This window comes from Ambystoma mexicanum, chromosome 12 (assembly GCF_040938575.1).
Source record: "Ambystoma mexicanum isolate Mex_15411 chromosome 12, UKY_AmexF1_1, whole genome shotgun sequence".
Classification (NCBI taxonomy): domain Eukaryota; kingdom Metazoa; phylum Chordata; class Amphibia; order Caudata; family Ambystomatidae; genus Ambystoma; species Ambystoma mexicanum.
The window spans coordinates 573,352,050-573,377,053 of NC_090936.1; the positions used below are offsets into that span (position 1 = coordinate 573,352,050).

General features: G+C 46.5%; 1 protein-coding gene across 1 annotated transcript in view; it reads left to right on the forward strand.

Annotated features, from left to right (window-relative positions):
• Positions 1-392: 392 nt before the first annotated feature.
• LOC138513799 (transcobalamin-1-like) overlaps positions 393-25,004 on the forward strand; it is an 89,345-nt gene continuing 64,733 nt past the window's right edge. Inside the window, exons 1-2 of the mRNA XM_069628898.1 lie at positions 393-562; positions 18,069-18,257. Of these exons, the coding sequence (XP_069484999.1) occupies positions 487-562; positions 18,069-18,257 (265 nt within the window). The 5' untranslated portion in view covers positions 393-486. The remainder of the gene's footprint in view (positions 563-18,068; positions 18,258-25,004) is intronic.

A 25,004-nucleotide genomic window follows, 5' to 3' on the forward strand; every position in this document is an offset into this window, starting at 1 on the left:
ATCATTTTGGGAGCCACATCGAGTCTGCATACCTTGCGCCTTGTTTGCGGAGCAATTTGTGGTGGTGCTGATAAGTATTTTGTATGCGGGCATGGCTATTTTAATCGCTGATGTTGTCTCTGGTCGTGCAGATGTTTTCTTTCCCTCAGGTGCGGTGGCTGTGCTTTGTGAGCTTGCCAAGGCTTGTCACATCCGAATCCAGAAAAAGCACAGGCCCGTGTAGCACGCAAGACGTCCTTATATTGCACAACAATTGTGTTTCCTTGTTCCAGGATGACGGACCACGTTTCAGAAATTGCACAATGGCAAGGGAATTACCAGAGCGTTTTGTGCAAGCCCTCGCTTGCCTCATCCCTGCCCACGGTCGGCTCGAGGATTATAAGAAAGCCTGCTTCACTGGACCTTCCCATCACTCCTTCCCTCACCTGCATCCACCACCCATCACCCGAGACGCCCTGCTCCCGGAGAAGGCTGTAGCAGGCAGGCATGGCTCACCCTGGACTTCTGGTGATCCCCCTCCTCATTTCTCTCAGCCTTCCAGGGCTGCACTCCGAGCGATGCCGTGAGTACCACCTGTTACAAACCCACTTACCACCCCACTGCTTTAAAGAGTTAGCTCTTGCAAATATTACACCTGTTAGCCTTTCTTGTTGGAAGCGTTATGTGATCTCACTGCGTTTTTGTATTAAGAAAGAAAATAAACTGTTGGCATTCATCTGGGTATAACAGTCTCTTACGTGTTATTAAGTCTTATAACCATCAGAAACAAGGAGGTTCTAAATCAATCATAAAATCATCAGATCTGTGACATTTCAGCGTGACTCAGTTCTCCGCACAACCTGTCATTCACTGCATTCAATGTTGGGTCCAGCCCCCTATTACCTCCAGACCCCACGGCCTGATCTGCCTCAGCCCCTTGCCCACATCTTATAATGGCAGTCCACCCCCCATAACCTCTACTGCTACCCCCACATCCCAATGAATGTTTACTACTTGCCTGTCCTCGGCCTCCTCCCGCTGCACTCTGCCACCCTGCACATCCAGGGCTCCCTGCACCCCCACCCCATCTACCCCACTGCATGCTGCAGGGCCACAGTGCATTGTCTCGCTGTGAGGCGCCATGCATGGGGGGATGCAGAGATACCAAATGATCACAGTGTTAATTTCTGGGGAAGCCAATCAGAGCACTCCTCCCTATGGGGCTTTGCCACAATGAAAACAATATAGAAGATGGTGTCCATGTTTCCACTGTGCCATAGACTGTGAGGGCATATTGCATTGATGGACATTGTCAGAACTCAAGAAGCCCAGAGGAGGGCAAAAAGCTGCTTCATGCTGGAGTGGAAGAGGCAGACACTCCTCTCTGTTGAGGACTTGGACAGTACTCTGGGGACCGGGAAGGGCTGCAGCCTTATTTCCCCTGTGGACCTGGGCTTCTTATATGGGGCTGCCAGCCCTTTCTTGAGAACATTGGCTTTATGTTAGTAGAGGAGTTGGGACTGTCCATTACATCTGATGGCCCAAACCCAAGGTCATGTGGTCCCCATTGGGCTCTCCTCCATTGCATTACACATCCACATAAACATTATGTAAAGTGCTATGAAATGTCAAATGTTTCCACCTGGTATCATGATCCAGTGACTCTTAGCGCTGCAGGTCGTTACCCTGGAGACTGTGAAGCCCAGGAACACTACATCTTAAATTGCTCAATGTACTTCCCTGGATATCTTCTTATCATCAAATAAGATGGAGTCCCTTTGGATTTTTGAAAACATAGCTTCTTTAATTATCCATTGTTATCCTTTCATTGTCCTCGCTCCTTTTAAGATGTTTGCAAGCCTTTTCAAAATTCATATGTGGCTTTCTGCCTCTCCCAGAGTGTACACCTGAAAGGGTGACAGTCATTTGAAAGGTATGCCCTTGTTGTTTTGGAAACAATGATTTCGATGCGCTGTTGAAATATGCAAGCGAGTTAGGTTTCTAAAAAATCACCCATTTCTGTATAAGTATACCAGGTCCCAGTAAACAAAGAGCCTCATTCTACCTTTGCCGGTATCCTAGCGGCAGAGACACCAGGATACCAGCAAAAGTAGTTACTGTTTCCAGCATTCGGTCCTGCGGCCAGAGTGACGGTGTAAATTCCCATTTATAGGACGCCATGAGGGGATTTGCTGTCATTACTGGCACCGGCAATGCCAGTGCCGATGATGAGGGCGTTTTTTGCCGATAGGGCACCTGGCTTATCTCTAGCATCTATGAATACTGTCACTTTTTTACCGCACCGGCCGACTTAGAATGAGGTCCAAAGAACGTTCTATGCCAGTGTTTGCAACTCCGTGAAAAACATCCATTTGTGGTTTTCCGTGTTTTGACACTTGGCAAATGCATTGGCAATCCCACGAAAACGCTGCAGTGCACCCATATCCTTTCTTTCTATTGTGATAACCAGGCTTTTACTGCACTTACAGTTGTGAAGGCACGATTGTGAGCCACCATCAGATCCAGATAATGAAGATACTTCTTTACTGCATACATTTAATTTGGTATTTATAAAGTGCTAAACTGCCACAAGCGTGCCTCATTTCGGTAAGTGACTGTTTGGCACAGCACACTGAACTGGCTTTCTACTAGACCATAATCTTCAACATAGCAGACACTGAAGGGAATACGCACACTAGAGGAACATCTGTCCTTCAAGGAAAAAATCACTCAAAATGTGGCTCTTGAATCTGCCAGCCTAACTCGCCACAGCGTGGGCAAATGGTCGAAGAGAATTGCACACGTAAACGTAAAGAGACACAACACTAATTAACATGTCTTATTCTTGGGACCCACGGTTGATGTGATCCTACCATACTGACCTACCTGGAAAAAGAGAGACGCAAAGTAGTTATTCTCCACACACTGTGTTTCAGCTTTAAGCTACACACAATCGACGCAACAATGATTTTAACCATACTGCAGTGATCCTCCCCACTAACCACCTTCACATAGCAACCACAACAACCCAAAGTCACACCAACATTAAACTGCAAAACATCTCCTCTGCTCCAGTAAATCAACTACAACACAGTCAAAGCACCTACTCCCCAAAAGCACAGAAAGCATCCCATACAACCTTAGGCACCCACACACCCACCCACCCACACCACCTAGAAGCAAAACCCACACCACCTAGAAGCAAAACCCACACATATGTACCAGTTTTTCCGAACTGAAACTAACATCACAACAGAAAAAGCCCCTGTGCGTTCTCCCTCGCCTCCCATTAACAAACAAACCCATTCCTGTTTTCCTTTTCAGATACGCCTGGAGACCATGCAAATGGCAGTGGTGTGCAGTGCAAATAACATCAGCATTACATAACACGGAATACCTAACGCAGCCTAATTGCAGCATTGAGAGACAGGTCTAACTAAGGCTATCCAATAATTATAGCAGTAGGCAACAGGCAAACACTGTGTATGGAGTTATTGCGCGATGCGTGAGGCTAAATCTATGGCTATTGTTGGTTTTGCAATGGTTGGAAATGGAGCGTGAGGCCAGCGAAAATTTGGGTGACACTGCGCAAAAAGAGCAACAGTTACTTAAATGGCGATGTGCTTGGTTCACTGATAGTGTTTGCAAATTGTGGCCTATTTTCACTTTAATAATAAATGAATTACAGAGGCTAGCAAGGACATTGAAGAGGGCTTACCTTCTCCTGTTCCGTCATGAAGGGTTCCATCAAGGTACAGGTGGGAGGGTTGGTCTGCCCTGCAGGGTCCCATCAAGGTACAGGTGGGAGGGTTGGCCTGCATCTCCTGATATGTTTGGATGTTGCACCTAAATGGTCCATGCAGTAAATGGTAAAACATCCAGTCCTCTTTATTCATCCCTGCATCACCAACAATGACCAGCAATGGGGGCTTCAGAAATCCCTTTATTTTATGAAACCTAGTTGGGTTGGGATTTGAGACCTATGGGGCCACCATTCACTAAATGGGCCCTTTAAAACATCTGGAACCTTTAACAAAGGAGCATGACCTGATTAAAGAGCACTGCGGATGATGGTCTTAAAGGGGTTGTCCAGTGGACGATGTCATAAAACGTATCAAAGTCGATCATGTGATCCTCAGCACTGGCGATTGTTGATGATGCTTTTATGGGGACGAAGAAGTGGAATGGGTTAGTATATTTTGTTTAATCAGAAAGCTACTTCAGGAACGGGGAGTGGACGAATAAAACCATCTTGCCATTGACCAGCACCATGCTGTTTACTAGGGATAGCGCATGTCAGTGGTCAGGACCAAAGCTCTGATTTTAGGAAGCCTGTTGTAGTCATTAGTGAGCACTGTCCTCAGAGAGCAAGTCTTAAATAGAACTAGGTGTTGTATCTCCTAAATTGGGCCCTAATGTTTTGGGAGAGTAAAGATGCTTAACCTGCATTACAGACTGACAATATGCCAATGTCAATTACATATAGAGTAGATATAAATGTATGTTGCTATTTGGTTTGTGAAGTTGTGGAGTCTTTGTCTATATGTTACAGTTAGTATAAATTCAATAATGCATAAGTTCATGTATTCATTAATAATTAATAACATACCAGCTACGTGAGCTCTGAAAATATATGTGGAATTATATGTGAATGTGAATGTTCATGGTGATGACATCTGATGATGTCATCACTCCTTTCCGTGAAGTAGCCTCTCCTCATGTGGCCAGGAGACAGCAGCCGCTACCTTATCCTGTCCCCGGGGGTGGCTATTTGAGGGAGGACCACATGGGGGGGAGGCGACCCTCAGAGGATGACATGACATCATCAAGTGAGACATGGTATTCCCTTTCCTTTTTTTTAAGGATGTGCCCTCCATTCCTCATTCCTCATGCCTTTATGGCATACTGCCATAATCCACTTCAGCAACTTGCCAACTCTACTGACAGTACTCTTCAATATCAGATAATGAACAATGTCGCAAAAACTTAGACAAGGAAGAGGCAAGGAGCAGTTATGATTACTCCAAATGAGAACCAACTCCAGCAGCCTAGTAGTTGGAAATATCCGATTGGCCTGACACGTTTTAAAACCTTGCCAGGAAGAGAAGTATGGAGTTTGTCTTCTTCTTCATCCTGGTGCAGATTGAGGATGCAGCAAGAATAGGACATCTGACCGTCCAGGCATTGCCGGAGAACCCAAGCTGTCACATTGACAGGTGAGCAGAGACCCCGGGAGTACAGAGACAGAGCAAGAAGGTAGCTCTGCGAAGGCCGTGGCAAAGCAGGAGGAAGAAAGGTGTGCTTCCTGGCAGCTAAGGGAACTGGAATGCCAACCGAGGACCAAACGCCTGCCGGAGGAGCCTGCCGGGTCAGAGAGAGCCGTGAGAGCTGGAGAAGCATACAATTCTTAGTCGGGAATGCAGAGAGAGTGCAGGAAAAGAACCAGTGAGCCCAGAGAAAGGGTTGGGACAATGAAGCACTGTCGGGCAAAGTAATGGAAGCCCTAGACAGTGGGACTGAGGTCTAGGACCCAAAGTATGAACTTGGGGAGACCAAGAAGGAAAAACCAGTGGGACATTGTGTATCAAGACCTGGCAGGAGAGTGTACCAGGTATTTTGTGTATCAAAGTAAATGAACACATTAAGAGAACAGGGCATATGCTGTGTAAAGAAACTGCATGTGGAAAGTCCTGGAAGGAGAGAATACCCGGCAAAGTCAACTGTGCGAAGTGAACTGCATAAGAAAGTCCTGGCAGGAGAGTATACCAGGCAAAGCCAAGTGTGTGAAGTGGACTGCATAAGAAAGCCCTGGCAGGAGAGTATACCAGGCAAAGCCAAGTGTGTGAAGTAAACTGCATAAGAAAGTCCTGGCAGGAGAGTATACCAGGCAAACCCAAGTTTCAGGGATCTGCAGGCTTCATCTCTGTGTTGCACATCCCCTGTTTAAAATGTCTTGGTTATTTTAGCATAAGACTGAGGGAGGGCAATGCACTATTGCTTTTGTGGTCGTAGAGTGCCCACACAGCAGCTGCCTGGTTTAGGAGGAGTTTAGAGAACTTATGCTGCATTCGCTGAAATTTCCTGAAGACCTCTTATCCAGCTTGGGTAAACGTTGTAAATGTAAGAGCACAATTCAGTCAACACCCCAAGTACTTCAAATAGGCAGTCCAACAGCCCCTTTCATCTCTTCTGTAGTGTAAGTAGCCCTTAATTGGTGAGGCAGACTGTGTCTGGCTCCAGCAAACCCCCTGTGGGCCAGAGAGACTGAAACCTTTGCAGACTTATTTGAAAGTCCATCATATCCACCAACCCCATAACCCCTGTCTGTCACTGCCAACAGACTGCTCTTCACCATCCTGCATCTGCCGCACCTCTCCATCCCCTTTTTCTTCACCAGGGTACAGCATATTTTTGAGGAATCCGCACCCCATCCTCAATCTTTTCTGCTCTGTGTTTCATCATGAAGAATCCTCTGCAGAGTTGCAGTGTAACTGATACCGAAGGTCTGGTGCATGTCAAAACCTAGTGAGTTTGTGTCTGTTGGTGGCGGTGGAGGGGGGATTTTCACTATGAACTGTGTGAGAAAAGTTTGGCACATAAAGGAGACAACAAGGTGCACCTCTGGGTGAAATTAGCAGGGATTTTATCCCCTGCCAGACTAATGCCTGACAAGCGCCTTATTCCCTGCCAAGAAGGGCCCTACCCAGATCAGCAGAATTCCCAGCAGTTCACTAAGCACAGCACTTTAACATGGTAGAGGGAGCTTGAGGCATCTCTCAGCCTGTCAACCAGCTGCTAAGCAAGGCAAAATGGCTGACTACGGACCCAGATTTCAAGTAGCCCTTTCGATGAACCAACGATTCTGTTCTCCCATAACCCTTAGCTGCTGTTTATGGTAATTGACTGAAGGTTTGCGGACTGCCTAACCCTTCCCCTTCGTCTGCCAACTCACAAATGCTTGTTTTGCTGCACATGATATTCAATGTATTGTAAGGGTGAGAGAGAGAGAGAGAGAGAGAGAGAGAGAGAGAGATAAAGGGTGTGAGAGAGAGAGAGAGTGGGGGAGGGGGAATTGGCAGGTGCTATAAGAGATTGGACCTTTATGTAATAGGCCAGTGATGGGAGTAAGGGTTGGTGGTTGTTTTGCATTGAAAGTATGTTATTCAGTGTGTGTCATCTGCATGTAAAGTATAACAGATTCCTCAACTGTAGACAGTTGCCCTAGGGGTTGATAGACTATTTATAATACCCATTCCTTCTCTTGCGCAGCAACTCATAAAATACAGCTGAGTCCCACGAAAAATTCAGACCAGCTGTCACATATTCACTGACATAGCAGCCATCTATGCCCCTGAACGCAATGCTCTGCATGATTTGTATACTGTTTTAAACTAGTCATCTCTACTAGTAATTGAATAGTCACCTAAAAGGGCTTTCCGCCCCCTTTCACTTTGACATAACAATGGCAGTAGGTGCCATGCAAATATCAAATAACATGACATAGCATATCTGGAGGGATACAAAACGTGTAGATGTTGTTTGGCTATCCCCAACCATTGACTGCCCATTGCCATGTTAAACCCTATGGCCATTCCCACCCACTTCCTGACCTCTCTTCCCAAAACACATCCTCCTTGGATTTCTTTGAGTTAGGCTTTTCAAGCCTTAGATTCAAAGTTTGAGCTCTAAGTGCCTGCCAGTGTTTTTTTAAAGCTGTTTTCTGAAAGTGAATTACTTAATTGGAGCTGTAAAGGTGCTACTGGTGTAATAAACATGCCTTACTAGGTCTGCCTTCAGCCACTCCATTTACAAGCACTCTGCTTGTCCTTCACTAAAGTCCTTTTAAAAACAATCAATGACAAAGCCAACAGTTTTGGCTTGTGTATAAGTATTAGGCATTGTCTGGCACTGCTATTATATGACAAGGTACTCACACCGTTTTGCAGCTGCTACCATCAAGGGTCAGTTGTTACCACTATGGCAGTGCCTGTCAAATGCCATTCCCATGCCTACAAAAAAGCCAAAACTGTTGGCATTGCCAATGCTTGTTCACTATGTTTTGAGGCAAATTGTCTGTGTCTTACAGGTGAGGGTGCATAAGAGGCTGCAGCTAGGAGTGAGGAACTCTCTAATGTTGTTAGTCTCCAGAGGGTCTTGGCGGAGTTACAGGGTGCTGTCAAAAACCACAAGGGTGAAGCACTGCCATCAGCCTAATCACAGCGCTCAGGGGTGCTAGGCCTCTGTAAGGCCACAGCATCTGCAGGGGGCGGCAGTGGGGTCCTAAACATCCTTCCAGCCCCATATCTAAGGGAAGGAAGTTAGGCAGAAGTGTCAAAGAAAACAAAATCTGACCTTAAATAAGTAACGAGACAAAATTAAGCGAATTTGGAAATAAATGTGAGGTTTGCGTGACATAAACAAAGTGACATATAGAAAGGTGTGTTTAGAGAGGCTTAGATCGAGGAGACCCCTTGAGAGGAATAGAAACACATTCCTTGCTCGGTGTGCAGTTACGATGTCAGCTCAGCATAGAACCCTAAAGCAGTGATGCTTAAGTTATGGATCACCTTTAAGACGACTCTCGCCAAATAAAGCATCTACAGCCTGCCTTCTACCCACCCTGATACGTTGTGTGTATGTAACTCGCAGGCTGGTGAGGGAACCTGGGAAAGGTGCAGAGGACGAGGGGTTTTGATCATGTTTAAGTGATGGTTAAACTTCCGCAAACTTCCAGGAGTTCTGTGTTTGTGAACGTGCAAGTATGGGCTGTCACTACTGTGGCCTATTTCCCTGCACAGTTGGGCCACTGAAAAACCATGTGTGCTGGAAATGACAGGAGTGTATGTTTTTTGTTGTTGGGTTTTTCGGCACAACAGTGTATTTGGAAATACATTTTTCATATGTATCCAGAGCTGGAAAGGTAAAACAATTAATAAGTTTAAAGTGCTCATCTTTACTTGAAAGGCTCACAAACAGAGTCCTGGGAATCTGCTTGGCGGCTTAGACAAGCAAGATGTGCCTACTTCCCAAGTCAAAGCCTAGCTGAGACAGAAGAACAGATTCATGGCTCTGCAGCCAGCACCTCAATGACCTCGCAAAAACATTTCTTTTGTTATCAGCAGCAATGCCTTTCTTGTGCTTAAAGGACATTTCCAACCTGGAGATAGCAAAACAGCAGCAGTTATCATGCAAATCTGTACCCACTTCAACATCAGTTAAAATGGGTGACTGAATTAAGCCCCCTTTTAAAGATTCGTTTGTTTATACCCATGATGTCTACTAGGTTGACATGCAAAAAAGTTTTGCTTTATGTCCATGGTCAAATATTAAGATCATACATAACAACGTAGACTTTGAATTCCAAAACTTAAATATGTGTATCAAGTAAAGCTGGGGAGATGTGTTTCAAGTGCCTATATTACAGAGTGGGTTAAAATCCCTGTTGCACTGTTAAGCCAAAGTGTGTGATCCTAGGCAAAATATGTAATCTCGTTCTGATTTAACTGCACACATTAGAGTCCATATAAGTGATAAAATGTAAACTATATGAAAAAGGCACCCTAAAAGATTTGACAAATTTAATGATTTTAGGGATCAAATGTTGTAGCCTCAGTCTCTGTTAGTGGCCCCAATACCACCACCTAGAATTGCATCATTGATGCATTGGCCCTCCCTCAGTCCCAAATCACTTGATTTAACAGGAAAATATATGGTCTCATTAGCTATTCGGTGACACCAGAGATTTATGTATAGCGGACAGAGGGCTGCAGCAGAACTCTCTCAATGCGCTGTCACTCTATGTCCCTCTCCACGTGCTGTCGCTCTCTTTCTCTCTCTCTGACCTGTCACACTCTCTCTCTCTGCTGTCACTCTCCCTTACTCTGTGCGCGCACTGTCCCGCCTTGTGCTGTTACTTTGTGTCTTTTCCCTGCTTTCCTCCTCGCACCCTTACTCTCCCGAGCACCCTCAAAGATATCTCCTCTTGCACTCTCATTCCATAGTCTCCAATTCTCATGTTTGCTTGCAGCCCTTACTTTTTCCTCTCACCCTTCAACTCACACCCTCACTTTTTTTTACTCCCCCCACTCACCATTTTTAGTTCATATCTCCTCTTGCCCCCCATCAATGGCATCTCTCTCAATAGCTTCCTCTCTTGCTCTTCTCATCCTCTTGCATCCCTTCATTCTGCCCCCTCCCTTGAAATTTTACACTCTCTTCTTTTCACCTTGGTGCCTATCAATGTAAAATGTAAAGAACAACAGCAAAACCCAAAAACTAGGCTAAGCTAATGCTTGTTTGAGATAATAACAAAAGATATACACACGATTAAAGACACACCAAAGAAAACTAGATAGAAATGCAGTCGAGCACAAAAGAGCATCTTGCTTTAAGAAGGCCTTGGTTCTGTTGTAATCTTTCGTGTGATCCCTTGCATGGCCCTCAGGGAGGATGTTACTGGCCATGCATAACCCAGAAAGCCTGGTTTAACGCTGTAAGGTCGGTTTTGGTTGATTAGGACCCTATGCTCCTTCCAAGGGCTTCCCGTGTAGTTAGTTATTGTTGCATTGACAGTTCTCTGGGAGATTGTTTGTGATTGGTTGGTTCAGGGCCTCTTTATGGAGATAGCGTCTGTTAATAGTCTGGTCCAATGCTTTTCCCTTCGACAGTTCTCGGTAATACCTGCTTGCATGAACCTTTCTGCTTTACTTGGGCCCAGTGCCTAGCCCAAGGGGTGCCCCTTCAGGTTTGGAAATTACAATGTCGCTGTTTTGGGGTGTCTGATGTGATTGTGTGTGGTGCCAATACCAGGCCCCAATGGATTACATTTGAATTAACTAGGGTCCCAAAGCCTCCTTTCAGGGATGCCTTTTATGTTAGGTTTAGGCCCTATAACTATTTTTGCAATTTTCAAGTTCGTTGCTTAGGAAACCAGTGCATTCTTCTGTTGTGGGCTAGATCATTTGCCCTCCTTTCTGTTTTTTCATCTTTGGTTGCCCAGATCCACTGTGTCTCCTTTTACAGGTGCCCAGTTTGATAGATCCGGGAACTGTAACTCCCATTGTGGATGCCATCTCGTGAGCTATGACCTCTTACTTTAGTTTATCTAATTGATAGAGGAAGGACCTAGCTTCCAGGTGAAGCAACTCACTTCATAGAACACTTACTGTAACAGCAGCATCCGAAACATGGGCAAGCGGTACATTGCACATTGTAGAGTCGGTGGTCCATTGAGAACAGATCGCAGAATGATTTGACCTTTAGTACGTTCTTTTAGGGGGTGACTCTAGGGCTCCAGTGGATTCTCTAGTAGGGTGACCCTTGGGTTGGGCATGGTTAACAAGGCTTCTTCTCAAGGGATTTATTTTGTTTAGCTAGTACCCCACTGCCCCAAGTAGCCTTCCCAGGGCTGCCTCCTTTTTTTGTCAAGGGCTGCAGTGGCTGCTTTTAGGGCATGCCTCTTGTGTTGAGCTTCTTTAAGGGCCTGTATGCCTCCTATCAGGGTTTCTCTCATTTAGTTTGGGCCCCCACCCTCCTCCCATGGTGTCTCTTGCTTAGGTAGGTCAACAGTGTCTTCTTGCATAGATGATTCTGGTATAAGGACTACTAAGGTCTCATTGCCTTCTTTTAAAGTGTGTCTCTTGTCCTGGGCAAGAGAGCACCATGTTCCTCCCTTAAGTGTGTGTCTATTGTGCTGTGCTAGGGCCCTCTGTCTCCTCTTAAGTGAGTGTCTTGTGTTGATTGAGAGCTAGTATCTCTTTTGTAGATCTACTTCCCCAGAGTCTTCACCTCCAGTAAATAATATCTCTATGTTAAACTTTAGCTCCATTGCAGCTTTTTATGGTGTGCCTCTTTTTTTGGGATGGGGACCAACGGTAACATTTTGGGGGTGTATCTTGAGACCTAGTAAAGATACTCTTTCTCTTCCCAAGGGGTATCCTTTGTGTTAGATCTGTGTATCCTTTGAGAGGTGTCTCCTGTGTTGCTATAGGCATTTCCACCTGCCAGTTGTTTCAGATCCACCAGAGCACCTGGAGATCGCGCACATGGCAGATGTGCAAGGTATGACTACCAGTAACATAACATACACCTCTTGCCCTCGGGTAAGGGTGATCACTGCCTCTGACTTAGAAATGAGTCCCACGGCCGCAGAGGTTCCCTGCCTGAGATACGCAATCAATGTTTATGCACATTTCTGTGGTTTGTGTAACAAGCAAACTCCAACCCGCATGACTTTGTTTGTACTACAGGAACTTGCACAAAGGACCTTTGTTTCATCATCTCTATTTTAAAAAAAACATCTTGCCAAACTAAGTGATGGGAACTAAAGCTGAGTTGGGTAGAGGAGGCACAGGCCTAATGATAAACACAGGCCTGAATGTCAATCTACAAAGTAAAACAATAAATCTAAAATGAAGCCACACAAATTAATTCAGGCGCATACTTTTAACATAGAGTACCTCGGCCTCACTATACGTGCTTCTGGGAGCTTTAAATTGCTTCAGAAAAAGTACATTGTGTGTTCTGTGTCGAAAAAGAAACACCTGGACAACTTCAGCCAGCAATGCAGCTACTGTATAAACTGTTTGATAGATCTATTCAGACAGCACCAGCGTGCAGGAGTGACATTTGAGGGCCGACATTCACCTCGAACTATCCATACCGAGACAAAACAATAGCAGAAACCCTTTAACTTCAGCTTTGTGAAAAAAAACACTACAAACTCTGTTCGTAAGCACCCACAAAGAAGTATTTACATTGTTGCTGAGAAAAAGTGACAAGAACTCACCACTCTTCCAGGGACATAATGAACACAAAGAGAAACCACACTAATAGATGCATGTGCCAATGTGGCACGTCTTTGAGACTATCACATCACCATCACCACCCTAGCTCAGGAGACAGCCCTAGAAAGCCGATTTATCATCCACTGGGAAGGACAGCTAGAGATAAACACCAAACTGGCCTGTTCTAGAATCCTGGAAAGGAACCACCGCCCAGTAGACCACCTCACCTCTGACAGGAACCTCAGCACAGACAGGTGCTCACCAGTTACAGCCTCAGTGAAGACAAGCGGTTGGAGCTCAAAACTGATGGACATCAAGAGAAATGGGAACCCGGAGAGATGGAGGTTTGGAAACACGGAGGCAATTTTCTCCTGCACTGTCCAAAGTACAGTGGTGTGAGATCTCCGGGAGCTATTGAAGAAGGGAAACTCATCCCAAGAAAAAGAGAAAAAAACCCATGCCTCATCCAAGGAGAGCCGCAGCAGCAGACATTGCTCTACCTGAACTGTGCCAACCTGTCACCGGGCTCGACTCAAACTGTAATCACCAGTGTGGCTACCCATCCTCTTATATGAGTGTGTCTATACCTTTGTGCAGGCTCGGACTGGCCCTGGGGCATTCGGCTTCTGAACGAAAGAGTCTAATCACCAAAGTGGGACATTTTTGGTTCATCCATGGGCCAGTCTTGGTCTTAGTTAGCTCAACACTCTCCTTTTGGGATATCGCTGTTTTTGGGAAACCAAATTATGAAAAAGACTAAAACAAAAACTCTCTTATTACAATGATGGATGCATGACTAGTTTTTTCAACAGCCTGCCAAAAAGTACATGGCTATTTGGAGTAAGCATTAAAAAGGGGAAGTTAGATGGAGAAGAAGTGAGGGTGAGGTTAGGTACACTCCATCAAAATATGGGAATGGGGCACACAAGTCTACAAAAAGGGTAATAAAATGAATCTAGTTCCTTAATAGAACTGTTATTTTGACAATATATATATTGTTATTGTTCTTGCCAGTTTCCTCCGTTTCTGTGTAGCTTTTGTAAACTTTTATTGTTTTAGAATTGGGCAATCACATTTGCAGATCCCGATTTGTGAACATCATGATATAACAAAATTCAACACTCTAGAAAATAAGCTTCAGTTCAAATTGCATGCACCGTTTATTACACGCTAAAGTTATGCAGCGGTGTACACTCTTTATTTTAAATTTGTATGAACGTCGCTGGGTCTTCACGGAATTCAAGCAAAACGTGCATTGTCTCTTACAGGTCTGGAGTGTTTGCTTCATTTCATGCAGCTGCCTGCCTCTCTCAAGTAATGGCCATAAGCAGGTGACCGTAGCACATGCCATACCTCTTTCATTGACCCTCATTACGAGTCCGGCGGTAGCCGTGCCGATAAAATCAGCAGGCTGCCCGTAGTGAATTACCGGCGCTGGACTGGCCGGATTTACCGGGGCATTACAACCCTGGTGGTCCGTAAATACGGCACCGGCAATTCAGTTAATCCCCAATCGGGAATGGGGACTGCGGAAACACTGGCACCATGTTGTGATGGTGGCGGTGTTTCCGCTTACGTCTGCGGGCGCGTGCCGTGCCTTCAAAAATGGGTGCCCATTACTCAAGCGATATGTAACTGCTTTCCTCATAGCCCGATGGCACAACTTTGGTTAAATATAAATATAAAACTCCATGGGCCTCATTATGACCTTCACGGAACGGGTTAACCGGCTCCACTAATGGAGGCGGACCCGTTAAACCCATTCTGCGAAATTACGAGGTCCACTCGCGGGACCCGGTAAGGACACCTGGTAAAACCAGGCATCGCTACCGGGCCCCGCGACGGGAAGAGGGAGCTAACAACGGGCTGGTCGTAATCGGCCCATTGTTAGCTCCCTCTCCCATTCCCATTGAGCCCTATGGGGGCTCAGATGGGAATGGGGAAAGTCCGGGCCCGGGTTCCCAGAGGGAGGAATTACCAGGCCCACCGAACTCGGAATGGCCCGGTAATTCCCCATTCTGGGAACCCGGTAAAGGAGCCCGGTTTGGCGGCAGTCATGGAGCTAATAGCTCCATGGCTACCGCCAAACTCGTTATGAGGCCCTATGTGTAACTATATCTGGTTTGATATAGTGGCATATAAGGAAACATAGTTAGACTAGCCAAACCCATTGGATGTCATTTTAACAGTTGGTTTCCTGGGACTCCTGCAGCTGTCAGAGCCCTTTGCATATTGCCGTCTACGGCTGGGAGTTTCACCCACAACAAAAGTTGGGCCCAGTCCTCCATGCCCCTTCATCTCTGCTGCAAAGACTTGATGTTTGATAGTAGGGTATGTCCCACGCAGTAAAGGGATGTGGGGGGCTGAGTGCAGCTCTCTGCAGCTCAATAGAGAAGTCTCACCATGGGAATAATTACTGAAGTCTTTTGATCTATAGTGTAACTGAGGAAGGGATCTGAACACTTAAGGAAGGGTCCCACCATCTTGAAAATGCACATGCCACCATCTCTTCCTCTGACACCTCCCCGCGCATGCCACCATCTCTTCCTCTGACCCCTCCCAACTTCCTGCAGATAAGGCAGTCTGGAAGCTGACATCAGAATGCAAAACCCTTGTTATACCAGCAATGACTGTCCCCATCCGTAAAACTTTGAATGAACCAATTTACTGTGGAAACAATACTACATAAGGGGTGAGACCCCTCAGTCCACCTTAATGGGATCTTCTTTGAATCATATTCAAGCAACAATTTTCATCAAATTTATTACACGATTTCACGAACCCTTGTTAAGATAAAAACTGGCCAAAGTCCCCAGCCACTGGGGTGAAGACAAGAATTTTCAAGGAGGGGACAGACCTTCCCCCTAACCAGTTAAGGGGAACATTTGAAGTGATCTGCTGTTGGAAAGCCTGATTGCTGCTGGAATACAGGTACCCATAAATCTAACCGCTGAAATTGTAAGCCAGTAAATGTTCCTGGCAACCTTCCTGGCTGGGAAGGGAATAATAGCAACAACCTTTTCCTCAGAGATTTTTGACAGGGTCTCTCAGCTTCCCAGGAACAAAGGAAGCTAGTTCTTTCCCTCCCTAAATCACTGAGCAGCTGAAAGCTGGTTTAAGCTGGTTTAAGCAACTTTGAGACTGCCCAAGAACCCAACAGAGCACTCTATGCTTTGAACCACTTTGGGCACCTTCAAGTCTGCTGACACAACATTGCCTGTCCGTTTCTCAGCTTCTTTGAACTTGGGAGTTGTTGCCACTGCTGAACCATGATGCTGTGTTGAGCCCAGTCCAACCAGCTGGCTGCTAAAGTGGAATGGCTGCTGCAACCATTATCGAGCCTTTGAACTATGTGGAACAGCGCATTGCTGCTCGCCTAAAGCTTCTTCAAGCATTAAACCATTGAGACTTGCTGAATTGCACCGAGTTCCTGAATATTGTCAAATGAGCACCACTGGCTCAACCATTACTCGACTCACTGAAATAAAAGTGCCCAGAAGCCCGGCTCAACACTGTCATGCTCCTGAAATAAGACATCAAGGTATCCACTGTGGTTCTGTCCCCCTGGTCTTTTTCTATGAGCCCAAGGGCATCAAAGACCACACGTTATACCTTAAAAGACACATTCTCGAACCTGTTGACTTTCCTGCAAGACTGTTACCTTCATCCCCAGAGTGCCCATTTCAACGAAGGTCTGCATTCACTGTGTGTTTCATCACAGAGGTGGGCTGTTAGTATTTTTGATAGTTTGTTTCTCCTTTTAGTCTTATTTGTATCAGTGCTTGATTGGACGTTTCTTTTATGTTGGTACTTACTGTACTATTGTTGTTTGGGTGCATTCTTGCTAGCTCACACCCTCCTGAAGATTATAGCTTGACCTCGCCCATGTTACTTTAAGGAAGTGCACCCTTCATTGTGTGCTGTTCACCTTTATGACTGAGATCCCTGCTGGTTTATTAGTAGTGTGTGAATGAGTAGGAGGTTGGAAACCGCTGCTCATACGTGTATTCTTGCAGAGCAGTAGAAATGTCATCACATACAGTGACAGCTTTTCGTCCAAAGGTGCTTCCCAAGGACTTCCACAGTCCTCCAATAATCCTTAGCTACTGGGCGGAAGCTCAGATGCACGATAGATTGCTTCAAAGTGGAAATCTCAAATTATAGCTCTACATATGTATGTTGATTGTATGACCCATGCAGTATTGGGTTTGTAACTTTTCAGCATTGCCTGTTTTTCGTGTACAGTACAGCACAGGCTGAGGATGCCATGGAAGCACAGCATTATGGGTGTTGCCTCACTGTGCTACTAGGGTGTATAGATGCACCAGTGGTAAAAGAGCAGTTTGCGATGACAATAGTGTGAGTTGTTCAGTGGTGATAATACAGCCTGGGTTTTGCCTATGGTGGTTATGTAAATGTGGTTGTACTGTGGCAGAAGTGCAGGTTTGGTGCCTAGCTGGGCAGTGCAGCATGTCCTGCATGGAGGATTAAGGGGCTGTACCTGGGGGCAGTAAAGTGTGGTTTGTCCAGTGGGGCAGTCTAACATGATCTGTATAATCATAGCAGGGCAGTATGGGGTTTGCAGTGAGAGCAGTTCAGTGTTGTTTGTGCAGTGTGACAATGCAATGATGGCTGTAATGCAGCAGTGCAGTGTGGATTAAACCATAAGGCAGAAGGGTTTGGGCTGTGCATTAGGACAGTATAATGCAGTTGAGAAATAAGGCTGTTGTGTACTGATGTTGCTGTGGACACAACATGAGGCAGTCACTCTGGAGGCAGTAAAGGGTACAGGGGGGAGCACACTGTGAGTTGTGTTCGTGCACAGTGCAATGTGTGCTGTGCAATGAGTTTGCACCAAGCGTTTAATGCAGTGGGTGCAGTGTGGGTCCTGTAGGGAGTGGTGACAGAATTTGAGTTATATCAACAAGGCAGTACCTAGTGATTGTACCATGAGGAAGTGCAGTATTGGTTTTGTGTGTGGTGTGGTAGGATGTGTATTGTCCCAACGAGATAGTGGGCTGTGGCTTAGGCAGCAGGGGCAGTGTGGGATTTGTTTGTAGTGCTGATAGGATAGATATTATTCCAAGACAGCAGTTACGCTATGAGTAGTGCAGTGGCTGTAGTCCTGCATAGAATGTGCAGCGGGCTGTGCAGTGTTGAATTTGCAATGGGACGGAACATTGAATCTCATGCAGAGAGTAGAGCAAGCATAAGTATAACGTAGAATTTTCAGATGCCTGCCTTTTCCTGTCATGTGCTACGAAACCTTTTCGACACTAAGGTTCTTCTTCTCTCCCCTTCTAGAGGTGAACGAAGATCAGAAACCTCTAGAAATCCGTCTCCTGGAGCTGATGATTGGGTCCTACAACGCCACAGCCACACCGAATCCCAGCACCCTCATCGCCCTGCGTTTGGCCAGGGAGCACAACCTGGAGACAGAGCGTTCCATGGTCAAGAGGCTGAAGGACGATGCAGTAAAACGAGTCCAGACAAGTAAGTCACTCATTTTCTGTACCAATCATCTCACCCCTACATCTTTCCTACGCCATAACCTCAGCACCCCTGCCTTGGCACGGCCCCTCTCATGCCTGCCTTTCCCTGCCCTTGCCTCAATGCAGAGTTGAATATCAAATTGTGCCAATAATATGGATTGAGCGACACTCTATGCAACCTCTATTTTTCAGACCCTGAAATCTCTTGAGTTTTTCTGGACTGAGTGCCTGCCCTCTCTCCGCCCAAACACCTGTACGTCACAGGCTCCAGACTCACAAGGGCCAACTGATCCTCTTATTCAGCTGTGTATAACGCCTCGCGTTCTAGCACTTGACTTTGTAGTGTGTTCTATATCGTTATAATGATCAATATTATTACCTGAAGAGATAGGTTTTTGGATGTTTGCAAAATTCTAGGTGATCATTTGCCTTGGTTTGGAAGTGAGTTCCATATGCCTGGAGCCTGGGAAGAGGTGCTTTGTCTGTCTAGATGTCTTTGGTGAAGGTTAAGCCATGATGAGTGTAACAGACCAATAGCCGCGTATGCCAAACAATCATTGATAGTGAGACAAGCAGCCTCATTTTAAATGGAATGGAGTGGTGAATCAGGGTGTAAAAGTGAGGCGTAGTGCTTTTGCACCTTGATTTGCCTCTCCACACCACTTTGATGCAGTGATAAGGTGGAGTAGGGGGACAGAGTGGAGGTAAGATCTCCGCCGTGCATTCCTCCTTCGTCTTGGTGCATACCTCATTCGTCTTGTAAATCCGTTTTCTTTCACGACTGCATGTCGTTTTCTTGCAGGTGTCAAAGGAATGGATTCCGAGGGATTCTGGCTTGATTTAGCACCTGCTTAAGACCAGGCGGATTTCATAGGAATCCATTAGTAAACCCGGTCTGCAAAGCATAATTTGCAGGCAGGCAGGGTTTACTTTTTCTTGACATGGAGAGGAACATGAAAGAGTAAAAGCAAGTTTGCCTTGCTTTACTCTTTCATTTTCCTCTCCACCTTGGGAAATGTAACAATTGCATGCAGGAGACTCCACAGCACATGGGTGCTAACATTCGTGGGCCCTCTGTGCACTATTCACTAAATTAAAAATGATCCCCTAGATTCCACATTCTCCTCTCCATTTACTAGGATAGTAGTCTCACACTGTTATCTGTTTCTCACATTCTTTCTCTTCCTCTGTATTACTCTATAGCTGCCCCTCATTTAATAATTAATGTATAGAGTGAACCAAGACGTTACCCGGGCGCACACACGTAAGCATGTTGGTGATAACCATTTGCCTTAGTACATTCATGTTTCTTCTAGTTTCTTTCTAGTGGTTTACAAAGTATTTAATTTGGCTATCATAGTGTTATCTTTCTTGATCCACATTAATCAGACTAAGAGATTAGAGACCCTCACAGGACCCATTATTGAAATATTTTGGAACTTAATTTTTCATCGAGTTAACACTAATCCAAGATGGCCTCCAGCCAAACCTAATACAGGTCTATCCAAATTATTCTCTAGAATGGAGTCTGGCATGGATTCATATGCTCATGAATATTCCCTGTCGTCAGGCCGGGAAAGATCAGTAAAGAAAAAACAGTTTCACGTTCCCTTACAAACTGTCTTTCACCTCAAAACCAATCACTGCCTTCTGGGCCATACTGCCCCAGCCAATGACTGCCCTATCCCTAAGCCCCTCCTTTGGCAGCCATCTTCAGATTTTTACCACACCTTCAAGTGTTGGGAGTCCTAGAGTTTTGCTCCGTGAGCTATTCTACGTATTTTGTGCTTTTTCCCCCCTGTTGTATGCATGAGTTGTCTGTATGCCGCCTGCCTGTTGTATTTCGCCCCCCGTTGTATGCATGAGTTGTCTGTATGCCTGCCTGTTGTATTTCGCCCCCCATTGTATGCATGAGTTGTCTGTATGCCTGCCTGTTGTATTTCATCCCCCCCTCTTATATGCATGAGTTGTCTTATGCCTGCCTGTTGTATTTTGTCCCCCCTTGTTATATGCAAGAGTTGCCTTATGCCTGCCTGTTTTATCTCCCCTGTTGCATGCATGAGTTGTCTCTATGCCTGCCTTTTGCATTCCCCCCATGTTGTATGCATGAGTTGTCTGTATGCCTGCCTGTTGTATTTCATCCCCCTGTTATATGCATGAGTTGTCTGTATGCCTGCCTGTTGTATTTCGCCCCCCCCTGTTATATGCATGAGTTGTCTTATGCCTGCCTGTTGTAATTCCCCCCTGTTATATGCATGAGTTGTCTGTATGCCTGCCTGTTGTATTTCTCCCCCTGTTGTATGCATGTTATGCCTGTTTATTTGAATCCTTCATCTTGTTGCCCCCCTTTTCTCCCCTCCTCCTTCCCACACTATATCGTATGCACTTACTCTATCAGAAATGTCACCTGACCCAGTATGATAGCAGCTTGTTTGTTCCTCCCCCTCCCGCACTACCTGAAATGTCATAAGGCCTAAAATGATAGTTGCTTGTTTTGTTCCTCTTCTTCCTCCCTCTCCACCCCCCTCACCTCTTGCTAATCTTCTGGCACTATCAGAAATGTCGTCAGGCCTAGTACGTTAGCTGCTTGTCTGTCCTCATCTCCTTCCCATCCTTATCATTGTCAAAGCTCTTGCACTATCTGAAATGTCGACGGGCCTAGTACGATAGTTAATTTCACATTCTGAATGTATCAAGGACTCGTAAGAATGCCAATGTATTTTCCCTTGTTCGCTCCCTTACATTGAAGCACTTTGAAACACAATGTGTATAGGCGCTATATAAATAAACTATCAATTTATCAATCAAAGAGGCTGACCCGGTCAAGGTAGCCCTGGCTGCACCTAGAGTGTCCCTGCTCCCAAGGCGGGAGACTTCGACCGGAGCCGTGGAGAGGACACCGGAAAAGAGGATGACGGAACTAAGCCTGAATCCGACCCCTCAGGATGCAAAAAAGGGGCAAGAGTCCATATACACGATCCACGAGGACATGGGGGTCGACGACGACGGAAACGCTGATGCGGACGACGGTGGAAACGGGGACGACGACGGAAATCTCGACGGAGCGGGGCCTAGTAAGCCTACTGCCCAACTCCAAGAGATGTATCGCTGGACATACTCTCGACCCTGCACATGTTGGTGTCAGAAATTCAGAAAAGGATGCCCTGGTGGCCCCGGCGACCCCAGTTGCCCCCGGATTGACCTCTGGCAAAAAAGAGGAAGCGCCACCCAGCACCGCCTCATCAACCTCCGCACACGCACCCCGCTCCTTCCCCCCAAGGGACCAGGACACGGGGACGGACACAGCGACAACAACAGACAATGATGACATTGTCACGTCGGGTGGCTCCCCGCAGCCGAGGGTGTCCCTGCCGGATGAGGTGGGGTTGTTTCATGCCATGGTCACCAGAGTGTCCAAGATCTTCCAGCTGATGCTTAAGGAGACCAAAAGGGAGTGTTTCCTCTACCAGAGGCACGAGGCAAAGAGGAAGACCATCATGGCGGTACCCTTCCTGGATGACATTTGGGAGGAGGGCCTGGCCCAGATGAAGAACTCGGCCACAACCCCAGCATTGCGGGATAGGCTAGAGAAAAAATAGTGCCGGAGTCCGCACCCAGGTGCCTACGGTCGCAACCGTCGCTGGACTCAGTGGTATCAGCAGCTGCGAGGAAGAGATCATCTAACCCCTCGTCTTCGCCCTCCATCTCTCCAGACAGCAAGGGGAAGAAGTTGGATGTCATGGGGAGAAGGATCGTCTACTCCGCTGTAATGACAGTCAAGGCGCCCAAGGCACTGGCGATCTTGACCAGGTACGACAGAGAACTCTGGTATAAACTGGCCCCAATTTTGGACTTCCTGCCCGAGGACAAACGGGTAGAGGTGATCTTCCTCCTACAGGAAGGGGAGATGGCTTCAGACCATGCCATCACAGTGACCCTAGACGTTGCCAACACAGGCTTCTGACAGATGGGGAACAGTGTCTGCCTCCGTCGTCGTGGCTGGCTTAAGGCCACAAATTTCCTTCAGGAGGTCCAGACGAGAGTACTGGACATGCCCTTCGACGGGGACAACCTCTTTGGGAAGACCATCAACAAGTCTTTACAGGCCATCAAGACTGGTACAGAGACGGCTCGTGCTCTGGGCACCCTTCAGCAGCACTGCCCTTCCTTTCGTGCCTCCGGGGGAAAGTCAAGCAGATCTACGAAGGGGTTCGGTGGAGGATCCTTGCCATACCATCAACCCTCCCGGACCACGACCTATGAGGCCTACAGAGGCCGTTCCAAGGTGTAGGTGGCCAATGCTGTTGTTGCTCCCAGGGCGGGACAGAGGCACCGAAGCAGGACTGAACCGGCCAGGACATCGGTCAATCCATCCAGGCACCCAGGTGGGCGGCCGGCTGCTGAGTTTCGTTGGTGAGTGGAAGAAGATCTCCACCGACAGCTGGGTGCTGGACACTCTCGCCCACGGACATACCCTGGAGTGTCAGCAAAGGTGTCCGCTGACCCATGCGGTGGCCGGGCAGGAACAGCACATCTCTCTGCTCCTGCAGGAGGTATGGCCATGCTACGAAAGGGGGTGATAGTCCTTATTCCAAGACGGCTCGGGGGCTCCAGAGTCTATTCCAGATACTTCTTAGTAAAGAAGACCAGAGGCTGGAGGCCCATTCTAGACCTGAGGAGACTTCTTGAAGTTGCTGGATCTGGCAGACACATACTTCCATGTCCCCATTCACAGGAAGCATTGGAAGTTCCTGCGCTTCGTATTGCAGGGAAGACACTACCAATTCAAGGCCTTTCCTTTCAGCCTGAATTCGGTGCCCAGGGTGTTTACGAAGTGCCTGGCACCAGTGGCGGCCCATCTATAGGGGATACACATGTACCCGTACCTCGACGACTGGCTCATCCGGGCTAAGTCAAGGTAAGTATCCGTCGAACACATGGAGAGGACCGTCCGGCTGCTTACGGATCTGGGTTTCTCCGTCAATAGTCCTGCTTGACACCATTGAAGAATGCACTATTCCTGGGAGCCAAGAATGGATGCCTGCCTGGTGTCGCCCTCAGGAGAGAGGGTAGCCGCCATACTGGTGAAGGTGCAACGGCTGTTGTCACTGAAGACCGCCACGGTGAGGACCATCAAGTCGCTGTTCGGCATGATGTGCAGTTACCTTATCCGACTCAGGTTATGGATGAGACCTCTTCAGGAGTTCCTGGACACTCGCTGGATACAAGTGTTCGGAAGCTCCCTCTCGACAAGGAGTTCCATCGAGCGATAAGGTGGTGGGGGCGTCCACTCCAACGTTGCCCAGGGCAGACGGTTTCAAAACCCCCCAAATTTGCATATGCACACAGAATAGAAAATAAACCCAAACAAAATGTTTGGAATGTACGTAAACAAACACTATATGATCTGCATATGCACAATATGTGTGCGTGAGTGATTATTCATATTGATGCTCATACATACATGCACAGCACACACCCATCCCATACTCCCCACACAGAGCAGTGTCCCTCTATTTGTGCACACATACAGTATACTCTGAACACATGAAAGCAGAATATACACATACAACGCGCAAGTAATACTCTTACATATGCATGCCTACATACAATAGGCACATACAGTAAATTCGAAATGCATGAAAACATGGGTGAGATGCTTGGAATATACATAGGTACATTACACATAAGCACTACATGCACATACAACAGGCACGTAATATTCATTCACACAAGCAACACACAATAGTCACAAAAGTACATTTGGAATGCACGATAAGCAAAAGCACGTCACACGTGAACAAATTATACAGACTGAAGTTATGCAAGTCTATTGACCCCTGAAGGAGGCCACTGGTGTAATAACCAGGTCTGCCTTCAGCCGCTCGATGCATAAGCACAATGCATGTCCTTCACTGAAGTCCTGGTAAAAACAAGCATTGGCAAAGCCAATAGTTTTGGCTTGTGTATATGTATTAGGCATTTGACAGGCATTAGATGCCCAGGTTCTCACACCATTTTTCACCTGCTTCGATTAATGGCAGTTAATACCATTATGGCATTGCCAAGGATTGTTTCATCATTGTATTTGGATTAGAAAACATTTAGTAGCTTTTGAATCTGCCTGGATCAGTTGCTTCAAAATTTGGTGAACTTACATGGACGAGAATACAAGTTACAACAAAAACGTGTTCCCATTTTCCTGTAAAGTGCCATTTGGCCGTAAATAAAGAGTCCTGTCAGCGACTCTACGATTCCTCCAGTAGAGTTGTGTATATGGACTGGCAGTAGGGGTGAGGAAACATGGAGCTGAGCCAGAGGGGAGCCAGGGATCTGGGTTGATTCTAGAAGTCAAATATGAGCTGAGCCAGCAAAAGACCCACACCATGCATCCCACCTTCCCACCCCAAAAACACTAAACCCATATATGGTGTCCTGCCTCACCACCCCACAACTCAAGACACTTCTCAACAATTCCCCACTTCAGAGACAATCAGAAAGGATGGTAACATTAGTAACATTCTCTGAGCCCCCCTGCCCACCACAGGCAGGCATATTTGCAGGTCATCTGCACAGCAGTAGTAGTAGCATAATCCTTGCACTTTTATGATGTCATGTTGGGGCCAAAGGTAAAGATTGAAAGGTAAAGGGGATAGTGGTTACCCTTGAGTTGCTCCACCATTCAACCTAGGACCAAAGTAAATCCCCCGATAACACTTTCTATCCACAATCAGGAAAAAAAAGATCA